Source organism: Amphibalanus amphitrite, unplaced genomic scaffold, assembly GCF_019059575.1.
Source record: "Amphibalanus amphitrite isolate SeventyFive unplaced genomic scaffold, NRLGWU_Aamphi_draft 000706F_arrow, whole genome shotgun sequence".
NCBI classification, from domain to species: Eukaryota; Metazoa; Arthropoda; class Thecostraca; order Balanomorpha; family Balanidae; genus Amphibalanus; species Amphibalanus amphitrite.
This window is the reverse complement of record NW_024882200.1, coordinates 83,746-103,883: the sequence shown is the minus strand read 5'-3', so window position 1 is coordinate 103,883 and position 20,138 is coordinate 83,746. Positions and strand designations below refer to the sequence as shown.

Sequence of the window (20,138 nt, the reverse complement as noted above, 5' to 3'; positions counted from 1 at the left end):
CTGCAGAATACCTGTCCTACATAGTCCGCATGCTAACTCTATTTTACGCTTTATATAAATGCATGACTAAGCCAAAGTTGCCACGCATTTGGGGCGCCGTTGAAAATCTGGGAAATACGCCAATCGAATCGCCCATTTTGCCGCTCTAAATCTGCCAGTCGTGTGGGGTGACAGTCACCCTCAAATAGCTGACCGGTGAATCAAGTGCAGCTGGCGGAACGAGTGGCGTGCTGGCTGTCGGCGCCATGCGACACTTTAGCTCCGAGTGCCCGTCACCCTGAGGGCAATGGTGCGCTGAAGACGGACGATGGAAAGCGGCGAGGACTGGGCCGTGCGCGCTGTGCCGTGCTGGCAGTAATGTGTCCGGTGACACCTCGTGGTCGTGCACCTGTGTCGGAAACGCCGCCGCCGCGCTAAAGATAGCGCCCGGCCAGTCACCCAGTCATCTGATGTTCCCGGTGCGGCCGGGTGTCACCGTTTTGCCGGCATGCTATCGGGTCAGCGGATCAGCGGTGTCATCCTGCCGGCGCCGGTGCAGTGGTACTTCCATGACCGCGTCCGCAGTTCGACGGCTCCGCGGCCCGCTCGCTTCTCTGCCCCAGTAGCCGGTCTGTCCCTCGCCCGGCCACACTTCACACGGCCGCCCCAGCTCGACCTTTATAGCCGCTAAATCACATTTATCGACGCCGAATCTGTTTCTAATAATCGGTGGCGCCGCCGGCTGCCGGCCGCCGCTGGCCGGCTGGCGCCGTTCGTCTGCAGCTCGGCGGCGGCGGGAGGGCCGTAACGAACACTGAGACCGTGCAGGAGGGCGCGCGGCGAACGGCGGCGGCGGAGACGGCGCCCGCTCCACACCTGCCACTGGATCCGGCGCCCGTTTCAGCGCTGCAGTAGCCGCGCGAGGACAAAGGACGTCTGCCCTGTCCACCCCTGCCGCGGGGTCAGTCAGCGGTCGCGGTGACGCCCCGGCGCCGCTCACTCCGGCAGGTTCAGTGCAGGGGTCGGTCGTGGCGCCTTCACCGGCCGAGTGCAGCCCATTCGGAGCGGTCGCAGTGCGCCTGGGGCGGCAGTAAATATTGTCACCGGCCGATTTACGGGCCGTGTGCGGCCGCGGCCAGATGGAGCTGTCCGCTGGCGGAGCGGGCCGACCGGGAGATGCTGGGGCGCTCCTTCAGCTGCATAATACATGAGCTGCCGGCTCCGCCTCCGCCGACGTGACAGCTTCATTGCACGGTCACTGAGACAGTCGGGATGGCGCCAGAGGGCGAATGACCGCTGCTGGCTTCCGGTCATCGGTGACCCTTGGACTAATTGCGCGCTGCATTCACGTTCATTGACGATTTAATCTGAACAGATGCTGCAGCATTAGGTACCGCCGATCATGGCGACCGTTAAAAGCTCGTAGCTTCTAACCACCAACCAAATATTCTTGGTTTCATATCTATGCTCGATGATGTCAGGCATCCATTGACTATCTGGCTGCTGTGCACCGTGACCAGTGCAGCGTTCCCTGCGATCTCCGACTCCCCAGCAGTCCCACCAGGGTCCCTCTGCCGTCTGCCGTCGAGTGCGCCGGTCCGGCCGGCCGGCAGGGTGGCGGTGGGCGTCGGATTGCACGGCCGGTGGACAGGGCCGTTCCACCCCGGCTACCGGTCGTCAGCCGGTCGCTCGTACCCCATTCATCGCCGGGGATTAGTGGAGCCCGTCGCGGCCACACCGGCACCGCTCGAGCGGCCGCGCGCCCCGTTTGGGGTCGGCTAACCGCTCGGGGGCGGAGTGCTGCGGTCGGCGGCCGAGCGGTGACGATGGTGACAATGTGACGCGCTGGTCGGTCAACCGCGGCGGACCGAGCTGTGGCGGCCGGCGCACGCACGTCACTCCACATCACCCTCACATCAGACGCCTCATCCGAGCTGACGTGGCGGCCGTGTGGTGTCACGCCGGCGTGGCGCCCACCCCTGCGACCGACCGTCGGCGTGCGGTCCCCTGTGAAGTAGACAATGTCGAATTGATCCGGCGTTTCCTGCCGGCGCTGTGTTTTGTGGAGGCTCCTCGGCGGACCCGTGCCCGTAAACCGAGCCCCGCCGCCGCGCCGCCTCAAAGGGCCGCAAAAAGGGCCCCGGCTGCCGGGGGAGCGTGCCGAGGCCTGTGACCCGTGGCGGAAGCCCGTGCCGGCCAGGCTTGTGACGATGTCTGACAGACTTGTGATCCATTGGGGTGATAGACGGCTGATCATGGAGAGCGCTAGGTCTTGAGTGCGCGGTAGAAGCGTTATGTGCTTCTCAGCCGCCACGCAGGTGTTGGCTGGCTTCTGCTGATCTCTGCATCGAATATCTGAAGGTTTTGCCATTATTGTTGGGAACTCATTGTCTGGGCTGCCGCACCTAATCGCAGCTCATAGTTCTGCATCATGGTCTCGTGTTTCAAGCGGTTTACCGGCCATTGCCACATCCTGTGATGGTTGTTATGGGGGACAGATAACGTCGCTCGTAGGTACTCTCTTTTGGAGTCGGGTTTCTTTGTGGTTTCGACAATTGGTGATTGTTTCGATAAGATGTCACACGGTCACAGACGTTTTAAAACCCTTACGCTCTGGTGGTTCTGCGCCTTGGCCCTGGTTACGTCACCATACTGGCAATCCCATGGAAGACCTTGGCTCAAATAATCACTTAATCGTCATGCTGGCGATCGTATTCGACTTCCGGCTTATTATTTCTGTCTTTTGGAGCGTGCGTTATCGCGAGATGGCTCACGAACCCCGCCAATGCCGGCCGCTATAGATTATAAATGTCATGGCGGTTCCCGAAACCTGCTGCGGCCAACTGTGGCGCCGTGCTGGCCTGCGATAGCTATCTGGCGTCATGCGCTCCTGGGCCTTCGGCCAGTCGGTATTGATTCCACAGATATCTGTGCAACATTAATGGCATGAATGATAGACAGGACTGCAGCAGCGGTCGGCGGCGGCGGTCGGGCTGGTCGGTAGGCGGACCAGCTGCAGCCATTGGTTGTTCACTTTTCTCCTGCGGCAGGGATGGGCTGGCACCGTTCGCCTATGATAACACATCAGATCAGAATATTTGTCCGTTTGCTCACATCTTGTGCTTTATCTTACGACTGCGTGTCATGTTACCTTATACAAACTAAGCCTACAACCAAAAAGAATTGGTTTCATGTCTGTGTCATTTTATAGGCTTCAATGCTCCTCAGCTACCTTGGCAGCTGTGAAAACTACTACATGTCCACCGTTCCCCACTAGAGAGGAAGACAGCTGGGCGTGGCTCTGCCTTGTCCAGTATCCCTCGCCACGCGAGGTGTCGGTAGCTGCGGGCGGGGCTGCCCGTGTCACCTGTCATTGTGCGGCGCGACCCGGCGCCCCGCCCCACCAGGTGCCTCCCTGGCCAGGTCCACGACAAATGGCCGCGCCACAGTCACCGCCGACCCGAATTTCTCCTCGGTGAAGCGTGCCTCTGCCTGCGCCCGTCCAGCTAACGGGCCATCCGTGTCTCTGTTTTAGCTTAATTGGTCATGCGGTGACGGGTTGAAGTGCGTCGCCGGCACGACCAGGGCGCATTTCACGGGACACGCACACACGTTGTCGGTGAGGCGGAGAGGGAGGTGATGGAGGGACGAACGCCAAGCTGTGCTGTCCTCAACTGAAGTGGAGATGGGTATGGAGTAGACGTAAAGGTAAATAAAGACCTCTGACACACTGAAGTCCTTCAGCTGAAGCGGAAGTGTGAGGAGTTGGAAGAAATACTGTCACGCTGTCGTGTCTTCAGCCGAGGTCGTGAGGGCTCTTTGGATGGCCGCTGTATGCATGTAAGAAGTGGACCATCGACAGGCTTGAGTGTGAAGTCCACGAAGAGGCTAAGTTCACTATACCTATTCCTCTTCTGCGTTCTTGTCAACCCCCAGTCAGGTGACATGACCTAACCTGTGTCTCTTTTGTGTTCCTCAGGAACTTACAAGGAGTTCTTATCTGGCCTAACCTGTACCTGCTCTTTGTTCTCTCATGGGTGCGCCACGGAGCTAACATATCCCTGACATCGACTCCTTTTCTGTTCCCCCTCAGGAGCGCACCAAGGAGATGGAGCGCGACCTGCTGCGTGAGTTCCAGGAGCGAGAGCAGACGTACCACGACGAGCAGCTGCTGTCGACCAGGCGGTTGGCTGAGGCCGAGCACCGCGTGGCCCAGCTGACCAGCGGTGAGTACAGTCTGATCAACCTCTCTCTTTCTCTTTCTTCTTGCACGCCACGCAAGGGCCCCCTATGGGGTCCGTTGCGGAAGCGCGTCGACTTGGGGGGGGGGGGTCGATGCGCCCCACTTTCTGGAGGAATTCCGCGTATCTTCTTGGCCGTTTCCTTGAAAATCTATCCGGAGGAACTCCGCTATCTTCTTGGCTGGTTCCTTGAAAATTTCTGATCAACCTCCCTGCTCCGGTCGCCCTTCCTCAAACCCTGCCGGCACTGGTTAATGCCAGGTCCAACCGTGGGACGGGGCTGACGGGGATTGAGCGTGAACCTGCACCACGTACGAACATGGTGCGAGGTGTTTAGACGTATGACGTGAAGACATTGGTAGCCGGTGAGGTAACCTGCTTACTTGATGTCACCCGGTGAATGGTTGCGTGGAGTGGTCGTCATGAGGAAAGCGTGGGTGTTTTCTTTCATCGGAATGATTTTACAGCGCTGGTGTTCGGGCGACTACGGCTTATTTAGCTCTCCCACAACAAAGTCTGATGGTTTACACGAGCCAGGGGATTACAATGAACAGATCGAACAGCCGAAATAAAATCAGACGATCCTAAAAGGGGATTTAAATCCGGTTTTATGTGGGCGGCTGCAGTTGGTTCAGTGCCCGTCCGGGGTGTGGATAGTTTATGTGCTGTAAAGTGGCAGCCGGGTTTCAGCTCGAGAGGAGAGAGTGGGTCGTTTTTCCCGGCCGCTGTGCGCGAACAATGCCCAGTGCTCTCGACGCGCGGTTGCAACATTGCACGCTGCTCGCCGGCACGGGTCGGCCCGATGTGCATTTGCGTCGCCCGGTGTGTCAGCGAGCGCTTTGTCTTGCCGCTCGACGGCCCGGCGCGGTGCGCTGCGCCCTGTCGAGAGGTCCGCCCGTCCGGCCGGCCGCCGGCGCCGCACGTTCTCGACGTCTGCCGCCTTTGCGGCCAGGTGCTGATTCATGACGGGCTGTGTCTGTGTGTGGACACGGCTGCCAGTGTGCAACTTTGTATGGCGCATGGAGCCCAGAGGTGGACTGTAAAGGGTATATTGTATAGTGTATGTATACTGCCTCGTCATGGTAGTCTGTCAGGGAACGTGGCGCTGACCGCTCGGCTTCTCTGCTCTGACTGTGGGTCGCGCCTTGTGTCCCCGTGGTGGCAATTCAGAGTCGCGGTCTATGCTCTTCATTTACTGACTGATTAGACGAGGGGGCCGTTCTGAATGTGCGCGGTCAAATGACTCTGCGTCGCCGCCGGCGGCTCTGAGCGCACCGAGCCTCCGCTTCAGACAGGAAGCGTGCCATTTGCCGGCGCCCGAGCACTGAGGGCGCTGAACAGTCGGCCATCTGGGCTCCGGCGTCTTATTGGGGCCCGCGTCCGGTCGCTGCCGGCTGTTGCAGGCTCTGGAATGTCGTGCCGATGCGCGACGGCCGCTGTTCCCACACCATCCATTCAGGGTCACTGGAAATCATATGCCGCTTAATTAAGAGTGTGGGAAAAGTTCGATGCGCCGCGGTCGGAAGCCGCGACGATGAACGAGCCGCCCCTTTGTGGTCGGACCAGGCGACCGGAGGCGGTGACGAGCGCACGGCGGGCGGCGGAGACGGCCAATAGCCGGGGAGGAGTCACTTGCTCGTGGTGAACTGACCTCGGCCTCCGGTCGCGGGGTCAACTGATGCGGCTGGTGGAGGTGCGTCATCCTCAGCAGGTGCTAGGATGTCATCAGACGCCATTAGGCCCTGATTGCAGACATCCTTCTTGTTGCTGACTTACCTCCCTGAGGTGTCGCGAAACAGGCGCTGCTGGTAGACCACGGTTGGATGTGGAAGAAAGCTTGCTGATTTTCAACTAAAACTGCCTAAAACGTTTTTGAACGAAGGGATAATTAAAAAATATAGCGACGTAGAAAGTATGCAAAAAAATGCAATCGCTTGGAGAAATATGCTGGCTTATGTTACACTGCAGTCGGTTTTAAGTTCACCTGACCTCGGCATACCTTTCGCCCTAATTGTTCGATTCTATTTCGGCAGCCAGTGTGGCGGCTCTCGAGCCTTCCCTGTGTGCAGCACATTAGTGAAGCTGTAGAATCAGACGTCATTACTTTGCTGGGGCGCTGCGCGCGCCGATCTAATTGGTGCCGGCCCTGATGAGAGTGGCCGGCCGGTGGCCTCCAGCTGATGACTCCCACTCGACGGCTGGCCGCCCCGTCAGCCCGTGGCACCGCCACTCCTGCCGCCGCCGCCGCTCTCCGACAGTCGCCGAGACCGACTTCAAAGGGTACGCCGATCGAATAACGTGATAGTGTCGATTCCACTAAATGAGGACGTCTGGGAGCGTGCACACCGCGCTCGGCTGGCTGCGAGCTCCGGCAACTTTTGGCGGCTCCCTGAGTGAGCTACGAGGCACCATTCGCATAGTTAGCCGCGCTGCAAGATAAAGTCGCTCGTTAGTTATACTGCCTGAGCGCCTTGTATTCCGCACTTGTGGTGCACGTCGTCGAGTGGCACGGTGATTCGCTCATCGGTCATTGGAGATGTGCGCCTGCTCGGCTCGGCGACGCAGGAGTTTTCAGCTCTTTCGAAATTCCTCCTTTCGGGCCTTCCGACCGTTTCTGGATAGTTGCGCGTTTCTGGAGCGGCGGTGTTCTGAATGTCGCCCCAGCTGCGCTCATCCCTCAGGCACGCTCTCGCATTTATGGCCGATCTGTCACCGTAGATACGGACCTGTCGCTTACTTACGCCAAAACTTGGCCCTCGATTCATATCATTTTGTGAATTTAGGGCGACTTTACGATCGCGACGCCGTCGGCGGTGTAAAAAGCGGCTGCGCAGCTGACGACTGCCTCCGGCGGCGGCGGCGGCGGCGGCGGCGGCTCACCGGTAATCGAAGCTGAGAGAGACGATGTCCGTCTCATTACCGTCCCAGTCGGGTAATCGACCATTGTGCATGCGGCAAAATCGAATGCGCTGATGCTCATTGTCCGAAGTGGTGCCGGCCTCATCAAAAGTCCATTAGCGTGTAATTATTAACAACAGCGATATCAATTTTCGCCGGGCCGAGTCACGGTGCGGTGGGGCCGGCAGCTGTCGTCGACGCCGCGGGAGGCCGCTGCCTCTGCTCCTGCCGCCGCCACTGCCGCTGTAGGTGCTGCTGCTGCCACCGCTACTGTAATTGCTGACAGTATGACACCGAGGGTGATAACATGCGGTATTGGTGACATGTTGCTAGTGAAGTCTTTGTGCCACTTTGAGTTCCGTCTTGTCTCAGTGTGGTGAAGATGTGTGTGTGCTGTGTATCTAGCTTGCCTCCCCACCCTTTGTGGTCATACCTTGTGGTCACCAGATATCAGTACCTACAGACATGATACCAGTCCTCGAGATCTGGACGTTTGAATCAATTCCTGATCAATGAATTTTATAACTTTCCTTTGTCCCGCCGATCCGGTTTAAGTTGATTCATGTATGTTTGACCTAGATTTTCTTCATTTTCAGATCTCGAACTGAGCCAAAGTGAGCTGTTCGAGGTCAAGGCCAAATATGAGGAGAACACCCACGCCAGGTAAGCATCAAACGCTGCCTTTTCTTTTTATATGACGTCATCCTTGTGGTGCGCATTTGATATACCTATATTACCTTGCGTGTAACTGTTGTGTCGTGATTCGGAGAACCGGCAGTATAATCAACCAGTTTCATGTGATATGGTTAGAACCATATCAGATATCTGTCATTTTTCTGGTTGCTGAAACGCTAAAGCTCTTGGAGAAAAATTGCTCCTGCCCCTTTTTACCCTCAAGCGCTGCTCTTCAGGGTCTCCAAGGTATTTCCAAAGGCATTGGAAGTGTTTAAGTGAAGAATGTTCACTCTGGAAGTCATATTTTGTAATTATCCGTCACTTTAATCGAACTTTTTCTCCCCCATTCACCACAACATTCACTTCTTTCAGAAAGCTACGCGTTATCTGTAACAAATGGTCCACTTTCCGGTGTGCGCGTGGACACGATTGTGGCCGGGACTCTGTCGGCCGGACCCATTGTCTGTGGCGGTGTGGGTGCGCTGGGTCATCCAATACACCGGCTCTGTGTGGCGTTGCTGCTCAACCGCTCCGTGTGCGTGCGGCTCTCCGGTTACACCCGCCCCGAGTTGCTAACATCAGCGGCACACCGCTGACCCAGCAGACCGTCAGCAGAGGTCAGCAGTCAACAGTCGGCGCCGCCGGCCGGACCCGTGGCGTGCGTTTCGACACCCGCGCGCACGCCGCGCCGCCTCCTGTCCTATCAATCGTGCCGCATGGTCATTAGGAAACGGAACGCTGATGCCCTCATCGATGGTCACGTGACTAGCCGACGCTCGGGGTGGGGCCGCCGGCGTGACCTTGACACGCGGCACGAAGTGCGAGAGGCAAATTCGTCGAACACTGCGGGACATTTCGAACGCCATATGTGCGAGAGTTGCGAAGAGACGTAGCTCCCGTGGGCTATAGTGCTCCTCTCTGTTACACAACTTGATGAATGAACGCCGTACGAAGTTAATGATCAGGCTCAGACAGAGTTGTTGAGACTAGGACCATGTTCCTGGTAGCTCACCAACATCTCCTGGCTTTGAGCTAGGTGTGCGACTCTTCGATTTAACGACGGTAATCGCGATTCATACAGCTTGTGTCTTGCAGCTTCAGCTGCCTGCTCCCCATGATTTCCGCCTCTAGCCGAAGAGATGGCGTGGAATCCGCCTGTCGCGATGCCTTGCGTGTAGTGACACTGATGTAACCCTGCGGGTTTTGTCTCCCCACAGGTCTGACGAACTGGACATGGTGTTGGAGGACCTGGAGCGTGCGAATCACGTGAGTACCCCTGGCATGCTGTATGTGCTCTCTCTCTCTCTCTCTCTCTCTCTCTCTCTCTCTCTCTCTCTCTCTCTCTCTCTCTCTCTCTCTCTCTCTCTCTCTCTCTCTCTCTCTCTCTCTCTCTCTCTCTCTCTCTCTCTCTCTCTCTCTCTCTCTCTCTCTCTCTCTCTCTCTCTCTCTCTCTCTCTCTCTCTCTCTCTCTCTCTCTCTCTCTCTCTCTCTCTCTCTCTTCTGTCTTCATCATATCTTCGTCATCGACCACACATTCTTCTTAATTAAGTGAAGGAGCAGGATCTGTGGTCTTCCACTTCGCTTCGGAACGGATACGGTATTTAACAGACGTTATGTACACGTCTCGCGGGTTTTAGCGGTAGGTTTTGCACCTAGAAAATTTAGTGTATTTCAGGCTATATCTTCGTCGTCTTCAGCTTTTAAGTGTTGAAGATGCGATCGACTTGTTGGGTAACAAGCCGGCCATGATCGTGTAAAATGGCTTCATCGTAGATCGATTAGTTTCTGAGATATAAACGGAAAGGTAAAAGTGCAAAACCTACCGCTTAATCTCGCGCGAGCCGTACCTGCCCGAGGGATGCGCCGCCACTTCCCCGGCTCCAACGTTTGGGTTTTGAATCCCACTTACCGTGGATTGCACTTCTTTCGGTTGGATGGTAACTGGTAATAACAGCACTGAGGCCAGGCTCGATGCACTTTGGGCCAGGCGGTAGTTATGAGTGCTGTTAATAAGTAATGCTCTTCCGTCTACATCCTGAACAGTGCATTTCAGGGTGCCATTGGACACCGCTCTTTACAGATTGGTTCAATAACACAGCCGAGCACTAGCGAACTACCAGCGGCGCAAATGCAGGCATGCAGTATTGTAATGAACCGTGCCCTTTCGTGTGCCAAAACGTCAAACAAGGTAATTATCGACCTCCCTGCGCAATTAAACCACAGTTTACCCTACCAATCACCGAGGCGGTGGTGTCCGCTGCAGGCTGCAAACCACATAAAAATATTGTAAATGGAACAGGGTGCTGGTAATTTGTTACCTTCATGTTGGTAGTTTGTTGACGACCTGCTGCCGTGACCCCTGCTGGGGCCGCCGTGACTCGAGGGCGTTCTGCCGACGGCTGTCGCGACTGGCAGACTGAAAACTGGGCAATGGAGGTGTTTTCCCGGCTACTGCTTAGATGTTAGAATGGTGGACGATGACCTGCTGGCCGAAAGGATGTTCACACAATCACAAGAAGGAGCTCAATATAGTTAGGCGTTCGTTGTCACGATTTTGATCATTATCCCTTCATCATTCCTCATCCTCATCCTCATCATTATCCCCACCACTCAGCCGTTATCGGCACGTTTAACCACGCTGCCTCACTTTGATTTTAGCTAAACTTCAACGCCACCTTCACCTTTACCCCTTCCTCTGCCAACCCGTCATCTCGCTTCCATCATAATATCCCTCAGTTCACTGTCGTCAGCGACTCTGTTGCCGTTATCATACCACCCCAGATGCTGCTGCCGTCAACACCGCATGTCATCGTGCACATTGTGTCAGCTGGTGACCGCCACTGTTGTCTATTGTGCACTCATTGCCACCGCCGCACGTGCCTTTGGAGGCGGCTGGTTGGAGCTACCTCAGGCAGAAAACCGCAGCCCTGGCGGAAAACTGACACCGGTGTGCCACCGCGGGGGCGGACTGTGTGGCTGGAACTCTGGGATGACGGAAGAGGATGTGGACGTGGACGTGAATGTGACTAAGGGTTACGGAGCTCCCTTATATTTAGCTAGGTAGAGGGACAAGCTACAATTTCGTCCTTTTTGTTTCTTCAGACCCTTTTGCTGGCTGCAAATACCGCTTTCCTTCGCCGAGGGTCTCTGCGTGCTTCTATTACAAATACAGGATGGCACAGCCTGCGACTGGGTGCTCATGGGCCTCCCTAACTGGCCACCTGGCCAGGGAAGTCAGTACAGGCGACTCCACCCATTGCACCCGCCCCACCCCGCCCCCGCCCACCGCCCAGCGTCGCCGGCGGCCACCGCCCTGCCGGCGTTTGAGCGAATTTAACACCGCTAATTACAGTTTGTTTGCTTATTCATGCGGCTCGCCGGGTACATAAGTAACTGGCCGGTCGACGCCGAGTACTTCCGTGACCGGCGGCGGCGGAGCGGTATTGTGCCCCACCGTGCACCGCCCGGTAAAAGAGCGCACATTATGCACCGCGTGGTTTATGGCTTCTCAGTGGCGCGGGTGGGCGGTTCGAGTGCGGGGGGGGGAGGGATGGAGGTCTCATGAGCCACCTGGACTGGGACTGCCTGAGGTCACTGCCGGGTAGGGCGTGGGAGCTTGGCGGTAGATGGTGATTATGGCAGGGGAGCTGAGGCTTCTTGCATTGAAATTTCTACCTTGGTGGATTGTGGTATGTGGTGCATGTGACTTCGAGCTCTGGTTGGTTTGTGGTAGCTGTAGTGGACAGTTCATCACCTCCGTCTTACAGTGCCTATTGATGAAAACATAAAAGTTCCGATAATAGTTGCTGACGTTCGATGACGCCCACTGCCGACACGGCGCGCTCGCTGATGGCGTCTGCGCCGGCGCTCTGATGACGTCTGCCGGCGCCCCGATGACGTCTGGCGGCGCCGCGCGCTGCCGCTGCAGAGGCGTGCAGACGGCGGCCCGTCTGCGCAGCGAGCCATTAGCTGCCGTGCTGCGCTGATAGGTAATTATTGCCGAACAGCGCGGCCGATTTGCATCAATTAGAGTATTAGCGGCGCCCGGTGGGGTCCGTCAGGTGCGGCCGGCCGCCGCCTCTCGTCGCCCGAACTGGACCCCGGCTACTGGGCACTGCAGAGTGCAGAGGCCGATCGAGTGAGCCGGGCGCCACAGAGACCCTGTGGAGGACTGCGAGGACGGTCCAGGACGAGCGCTGCGCGATCTTACCGCCTCTGAATGCCGACGCCTCTGTCGGCCGCGCTTTGAGCACTAACTGGGCGACTGTCGGGCGCGAGGGAGAGTGTTAATGAGATCGTGTTCATACCGGCAATAAGCGCTCCGCTCAGTGAGCTGTGGTTGGCGCCACCAGTGTGAACCGCCGTGCACAAAATTGAATGCGCTGGCCGGGTGCTAAGTTGCCAGTTCAGTTCGGTTATTCAATTGGCGTCAAAGGGCGCCTGCTTCATGACTTGCAATGGCCTGGTCATTGCGGCTGCCGGCATGCTATATTGTGCCATCAAGAAGGTCACCTTCGTCATACTGTCGGGGCATTTCCTGGCCGTCGCGCCGACCTGTATCGATCCGGCTCGTTGAGCCGCGCAGGGCTCAGGCCGCCTGGAGCTCTCGTTGTGGGCGATTTCTATTCTGTTTTATCATCTGCCCAGTGGCGACGGTAATAAATGGCTGGGACCGGGTTCCGTTACAGTGCCATTTCATTCGGCCGCCTACGGAAAGATAAGAGGCTGCCATCTGGTTCGGCGCCGTCGGCCTGACGCCGGCGCGACCGTGCGCGCTCCAATGGCCATTAGTGAGGCGCATGATCGAGCACGTCCCACTCACACTCGTGAGGTAATGTCCCGGTAAACCATTGCGCTATGGGCCTTTGTCTGATGGAGACCGAACCATTACGTTTTTAATTGTGTTCAAGTTTCTGTAGGCACATTCCTATATAGCATCTTTTTCTGAGAGTCGTTATATAGTTCAGCCAGGTAGCGTTCTGTTCCTTGCAATTGCAAGTAGGTAACAAAGGTGAGAGACACAAAGCTTAGCATATGGAAATGCATATTTGTATGTGGGTGTTTATTTGTTGCTAAGTCATTCACCATCTGTCGTCTAACGTAATTGGAGTCAACTGTGATCTGGTAGCCCGCTTTGACCTTGGTAGTTTTTTTTAAGCCTCCTGTGACGTTTCAGCTGATCTTCACGCTCCCCTGCTCAATCATCGTAACACCTTGGCCCCTCTTCCGTTCTCCGTTCCATCCGCGCTCTTCCCTCTGCCCTCTTCGCTCTCCATGGGTCCTGTTCTTCCTCACTCCTGCATATACCGACCTTCCCCGTGCCTCCGCGGCCGCACGGGGCGCTACCATCGACTCCTGCGGCGCGGCAGCAGACCAGCAGACCGGCAGAGCGGCCTCCTTACAGCTATTGAATTAGCACTAATTGTGCGCGGCTGGCGGCGCGGCGCCGTGCACGGGCGCATAATGGTACCGCTGACCAGGTGGGCCGGCCGGCCGGCCGGGGGTCGCTCTCCTCTGTCGAGGTGCGGCGCGTGCACAGAGTCTGAGGTGGCCGGCGTGCAGGCGGCAGAGCTCCGCTCACCCCACGGGGGTCACCCGCTCTCACACACACACACACACACACGGCACACTCACCGGGGCTGAATGGAACAGTAGATCGCAGCGCAATGCGGCGAAACTGGCGCCACACAATACGGAGTAGCGTAATCTGACGTAATACCGCAGCTCGGTGCAGCAGTGCAGCACAGTGTGTGTGCTATCACACAGCACAGTGGACCGGTGCGTACGGCTCGTTACGGTGACCCAAATGAGCGGTATGCGTGAAGCCGAGCACTGGCCACACTCTCGGTGGTGGCAAACAAAGGGATGAATCGCGTACCTGAGCCTGATGATCATTGGGAATAATTCGTGTGTTGTTTAGTTAGAAGAATCATAGGTATGAAGGTGATTGATTATTTTTTGGTATTTGTCTCTTCATTTTCCATTTTTGATGTTTTCTTTGGAGACACTTTAGCGTTTATGAGCAGGTTACCATCCAAGGTCACGTTGAGCAGAGTGTGACTCAACCTTCTCATGCATTCAAAGCCCTCGCGTGCTTCTTGCCCAAGGCTGCTGACCCTCCACAACCATCTCCACTCTCCAGTACCCCCTCCCCTCTGTCGGCCACCCACTCACCCCTCCCAGTCGGCCCTGTTGGCCCAACAGTGTCCATCTCGCTATCCTCACCATTAGTGAGTCGTACGCCGGTGGCGTGCGACCGTCGACTGGTGGACGGTTTACTGCCCATCACTGTATCCGGCGCTTTGTCATCGGGCGTCGGGGAGCGTCTCCGCCGTTCGACGCGGCGTTCGGCGGGGACGGAGACGGCGGCGGCGCGTCACTGCGCACCTGTCGCCGCCACCGCCGGCTCAATGATGTCGGGTAATCGGGCACTGATGGGGCAGAGAGAGGGGCGAGGCAGAGAGGGAGGGGTGCATGATGTCGTGGGAAAGGGGGTGCGGGAGGCAGCGATAGTGTAGAGTGTAGACTGTTAGTTTGGGACAAATTGATTGGTTAATGCAACCTAAGTGTGGGGTCTTCTTAATATTCATTTTCAAAGCCATTTTAGATTGTTTTCCGCTGGATATTGTGGTGTTAGAGCACATCTTATCTGCTGGCATGATCGAATTATGTCATGCACTGGCTCGCAAAAGGAGTCAGTTCTTGCGGTTAAATTTCCCCATCTCACCGCCTGTCCAGTATCCATGACGAGTCGGCGCTTACCTCTGACACAATAGATGTCGTTCCTCACCACGGTCGGCAGCCGACCTGCCGTGTGTCAGTCACACACCTGTTGGGCGTCCACCCCAGGACAGTGTCGGGGATGAGCCGCACTAAATACACACACACCGGGCGCGGCTGGCCGGGCGCCTCCACCGACATGTTTTACCCCACTAATTGGCCCACCTCTGCGGGCCGCCTCCGTCCAGTGGAGCCACAATGAAGGCCCGCTATCACGCCATCTCACTCTGTGACCACAGCGGAAATGAGCCCTTGGCCCATCGCAATCGGAACGCGACACAACAAAAGGCGGCGGCAATTATTTCAAAATATTCCCTATCGCGCCATCATCCAGTTGGCTGAAAAGTCGCGTCTTAGACGCAGCGTTTGGAAAGATTTAATTGTTGATAGCGCCGCCTGCGGTGGTGCATGCCGACGGAGTTAGTGTCACCGAACGGTGTGTGGTGTTTTTGGCCGACTTGGTGAGCTATTCAGACGCCATATTGGTGTGTTGATGATGGTGCGCCGCCATGTTGGTGACACTCCGCGACAGGCGGTGTAATGAGACGCTGATGACGGCACCATAGTGGCGCCGGCGGTAACGGATCACGGCCGGATGACGGTTAATGACGGTAGCTTAAGGATGACGGTTGATGACGGCTGGTAGTGGTAGCTAAGGATGACTGCTAAATGACAGGTGATGAAGGCTGATAACGGAAGTGAAGCATGATGAACAGATGGCGACGGATGACGGTCCGCGATGACGACTGGATGACGTTCCGTGATGACGCCGATCGCCGGTCGATCGGTCGATGACGCCCCGCGGCGGCGACTGACGGCGGCGGCGCGCTGAGCGATGCTGATGACGCCGCAGGAGTCCGATGACGGTCGATCGCCGGCTGCCGGTCACCCGTGCAACATAACGCGTTGGTGCTCAGGTGCTGGGGAGGTGCAGGGATATTGCAATGTTGCAAGGGTAGTGCTGGAAACTGCACTGAAAACTTTTTTACCATTTCCTGAATGGTAAACCCGCCATAGCATGGTAGCTTGACACACAGACGTTTTTTACCACCTTCCAGATGGTACATTTTACTATTTCATGAAGAGTAAACTCGCCAGGGAGGGGTAACATGACACACAGACGTTTTTTACCATCTTCTGAATGGTAAACTCTTTTGATTTACTCTTGTCTAGAGTGTAACATTTTTCGGGTTACACTCTTTGAAAGGGTAAATCTTAAACGGAACCCTTTTCTAGGGAGTAACGCATCATCTACTCTGTGCTTTACCCTCCTACAGAGAGCGTATTCTTCTGACCTACCCTTTGTCACATGGTAATGTTTACTCTTTCCTTTAGTGTAAACCCCCCAGAGGATGGTAACAGACTCACAGACGCTTGCTTCAGAAGCTTCACGAAGCTTCTGTTAACCGGAGCTCACCAACTAAAAAAACATGCTTCAAGAGCAACAATGTATATTTGGCTTCCGTACAAACAATACGAGGGGCACACCAGCCATGCACATTGTGAGACTCTTCACTTATGCATACGAATTTATACGAAGCGTTCAGCAATCAGCAATGCACAAGCGCGGTAAATAAACACCACGATACAACTTGAATGCACTTTGAATGTGAATACAAGACATTCAGCGCCCTCATATTGGATAAGGCACAGCGCACAATATTTGAAGAGAGCGACGGCGTTCCTGGGTGGTCGCCCGTCTGCGTGAGATAATGAGACTGGATCACTACAGTGCACGGCTTTTTCAAAGTCACCAACAAAATGCATAAACTTGTAGCATCACAACAAAATTAATGTACGTACTCACAACCTAGGCCACGTGGCCGTGCACGGGGTCCTGTTAACCAGGTCAAATTAGCACCACTCAACGGCATGCAATGCTCTAGCACATCGGTACTTACAATAAAATGTCCACAGAGGCTCTATAGGCGATGAACAACACGCAAGCACAATCACCAGCGGCCACGCCGCGCGGCACCGACACTGCTCACATCCGCTCTCGGAGACCAACGGCCGAAAACTGACAGATGCGCGCGGCCTTCAAACCGCAAACGGCCGATCTCGTTTCTGATTGGCTGAGTGATTCCATTTCAAATATCATCTTCACGAGGGTAAACAAGATCCACGCATGAAACGACTATCTGTACACGAGTCACGATACCCAGAAGGAAAGAGTTTTCGTGATGATCTGGATCGCGAGAGTAATATTGATATTTGCATGGTAATAATACTCTTCGCTGGCGAATAAGTTCATATTAACCACGTACCGTTACTATGCACATAATGGTAGCAAAGAGTTACCCTTTCAATATACTCTTATTTTGCTGGTTTGATGAAAATGAACCCTCCAGGAGGTAGTAAAAAAGTTTTGAGTGTGGCCGGTCACCTGTAAACGAGTGGCAGCAGAGTTCGCCCGTTTTTGTTATGTCATTGTATTGCTTGGGCGTGAAATACATTCGACAATGTGAATTCAGTAAATACGTTTCCAGCCGTTGGATAATGGGGCTGTTCATTAGTTATTCATCGTGGTTCGTTATTCATAACGCCCGAACGGGCCATTTTTATTGTTTACCATTTCTGGCAGGCCTTGTGTCGGATTGACAGACCAGATGGTATCAGTGGCACCTGCAAATGTGCTGCATTTCACCCCATAATCCATATCCGGCTCGGTGGAGCTGCAAACACTGCCGGCTTATGTTTAATTGCCGAGCTAGGGTGGGGTGGTGACGGTCCCCGTGTGAGGGTCATCCGTGCGATCGGTCTCGTTAGCGCCCGGGGCGGTGGGTGTCAGTCACGGCCTGCGCCCGGTTTATGGTCACGCTCTGTCCTCTGTGGGGACATCCGAGGCGAGGGAGAGTGGTCACGAGCCGCGGCGTCACGGGGTGGCACGCGGGATGGTGGGCGTCACGGGGTGACACGCGGGATGGTGGGCGTCACGGGGTGACACCTGGGATGGTAGGAGTTACGGCGTAACTCTGATGGGAGGAAGGGGTACTCGGAGCAGTTGGCACTCTTTGGGACGGTTCTCTAATGAGGTGTTCAAGCTTGCCAGGGAAATTCTGCCTTACCTCGGGACCAGCCACAGGTCGATTGGCTTTAAGTCCGAACAACAACAAATCCTTACCTGGAGAATCACAAATTGCTGTCACTCAGTGCCAGGGAATGCAAGCAAGATGAGTCAGTGCTTATTATATCATGTGTACGGAGAATCACGCTCCGAGGCGCCCGGTCGGTCGTTTCGACTGACCTTTGACCCCGTCTCAAGTGACCATGCAGTGGACAGCGCTTCAACTGCTCCGGTATCCGCCCTCCTACCTCCCGGTACCGTCCATCCCCGCTGCCCCTCTGAGGTTAACAAAGCCACTCCCGCCCCCGCCCCCGCCCCTGCCGACAGGTGAACCTGTCCGCCCGTCCCGCCCCGCTCCTCCCCTCCCGCCCGGACCGTACCGGCCGTCTCAGTCCGGCCGGACGCTACCCCGTCGGAAGCGATTTGTCCAATTGTTCGGCAACAGGTGTAGCGGCCGGCCGAGTAATTGGCTCTTCAGCGGTGACCTCGTGACCCGGCCTAACCGGCGCGCTGTGCGCTGTGTGTCCTGGGCGGCTCGGACGGGTGCCGCGATAGCTCGTCAGGCAGTTTGGGCGGACGATGACGCAACGGCCGACCGAGCTGCGAATGTCCAGAGCTGCAGCCAACGGGGTCATGGGCACCGGAGAGAGAGTAGCTCGCGGGTCACTGCCAGTCTATTTAAATTAGCTAACGGTGCCGGTCGCGATGGCCGTGCCGTTTCCGGTTGTTAAATGTCACGGCCCATGGCCCGTCGGATAATGGCTTCGTTGAACTAATATGTCTTGGCCGGGTAACCGGTGGCTAACGATGAAGCGTCATTCTGCACCGAGGGCCTCGCGGGAGCGGGCTGCGCTGGTATGGCGTCACCAGGAATGGTAACGGGCTGAGCTGCTGTCACTGGAGCGGGGCTGTGCTGGTGTCACTGACGGGTAGCGGGGCTGTGCGGGCATTGGTTCACTACGAATGGTAGCAAGTGCTGCCACGACTGTTAGCCGGACTGTGCTGTCATTTCTGAAAGCGTGGATATGCTGTCACGGTGTCACTGCTAATGAGGTCAGGGCTGTGCTGTCATGGTGTCCTCACTAACGACAAAGACGCAAACGGGACGGGACGATGTCTGTGAAGGTCGGTCTGCTGATGATGTGAGTCGGTTTGACAGTTCACTGGACGAGCGATTCCCGATTCAGGCACTTTTTCCTCTCTGAATAGCCCCTAAGGAAGCCGGGCCAAGTGCGCTCAGACGCTGAACATTGTTAGTCTGGAGACGGCAAGTTTTTTTTTTTTTTTACTGTCCGAAAAAAATAGAATGATTTCCTAGTTATACCTTCTATACAAATATAAACGCCGTCTGGTTAGATCATCTCCAATGGCCAGTGAATTTCGACAAATGTGATCGCCGTTTGTTGTGGTATGTCGCACAAACTGAACAACCCAAAGATGTTTTGTTCTATGCGTGAAATCCTCAGAGAAAATCATTTTGGTGGATATTGCGTGAGATGTTTAGCGAACATGCAGGAAATTCTTAGCCCTAACGTTACCTGCTCTACTTGGCATTTACCTTGACCTTAGCCGTCATTCTCGCTAACTTCCTAACCTCCCTCTCGGCTTTGGCTCGTCACCCCTCCCCTAGATGCCGGTTCTCACAGCATTGGCTTGTGGTCCGTTCGAAACAACTTAGCCTTCTGCAGTTAGAGCAGCCGGTGATGTCTTGTGTCCGGCATTCCACCGCAATTAGTTAGCAAGTTATGCCGCATGGTTCCCCCCTAGAAGATTGCTTTCTTCATGTGATAAACGCAGGTTCGGCCGGTGTCACACTGCCAGTTAGATGACGTCTGGAACATTTATGTGTTGTTTCTGGTCCAATCATCGGCTGGCCGGCTGACGTGCGTGCTTCCTAAAGATAAACTCCGTCTTATGAGATCCGGCCAACTTAGACGTGCCCTATAGCAGATTGTCTATAGAGCCAACTTTGCCAATTTAGCCCGTCGTTGCTTCCTTTTTCGCCGATTCGAAAACTAATTGAGACTGGGATTAATGAAGGCGATTCGCCGGCATTAATTGAAATATCGCGAGCGAGCGGGCGGGCGGCGGCGGCCTGCCGGCCGAACCCCCGCCGAGGGCCGGCTTCTCGCCATTCATCAGCGGCGTTTCTACAATTGTCGACGGTAATTGGCGCTAATCCGTGACGGGGCCGATCGCCGGCGCCCGGGGCGCTGTGGGCCGCTCCGTGGTAGGAGGCGCCGCTAGGAGGTGGCTCGGACTAGTGGTGTCAATCGGTTACCAAAATTTCGGTATACCGATACCGAACCAATACCGATTCGGTATTCGGTATTATATACCAAAAGCATTTGGTATTTTGTCGGTATCATGAAAATCAACTACTGTCTTAAAATATTTGAAAGCATTTTTGATAAACCTTCTGAACTCAAATTTGATTTTGCTAAATGACACTGGATGAAGAAAAATGGCAATCATGACACATTTCTCCCAAATGCATG

The 20,138-nt window shown here is 55.6% G+C and overlaps 1 protein-coding gene across 1 annotated transcript in view; it reads left to right on the top strand.

The window, feature by feature from the left end:
• The window catches only part of LOC122364895 (homeobox protein cut-like 1), a 219,746-nt gene that overhangs the window by 136,398 nt on the left and 63,210 nt on the right, over positions 1–20,138 (top strand). The window contains exons 6-8 of the mRNA XM_043335697.1: positions 4,073–4,205; positions 7,715–7,781; positions 9,011–9,059. Of these exons, the coding sequence (XP_043191632.1) occupies positions 4,073–4,205; positions 7,715–7,781; positions 9,011–9,059 (249 nt within the window). The remainder of the gene's footprint in view (positions 1–4,072; positions 4,206–7,714; positions 7,782–9,010; positions 9,060–20,138) is intronic.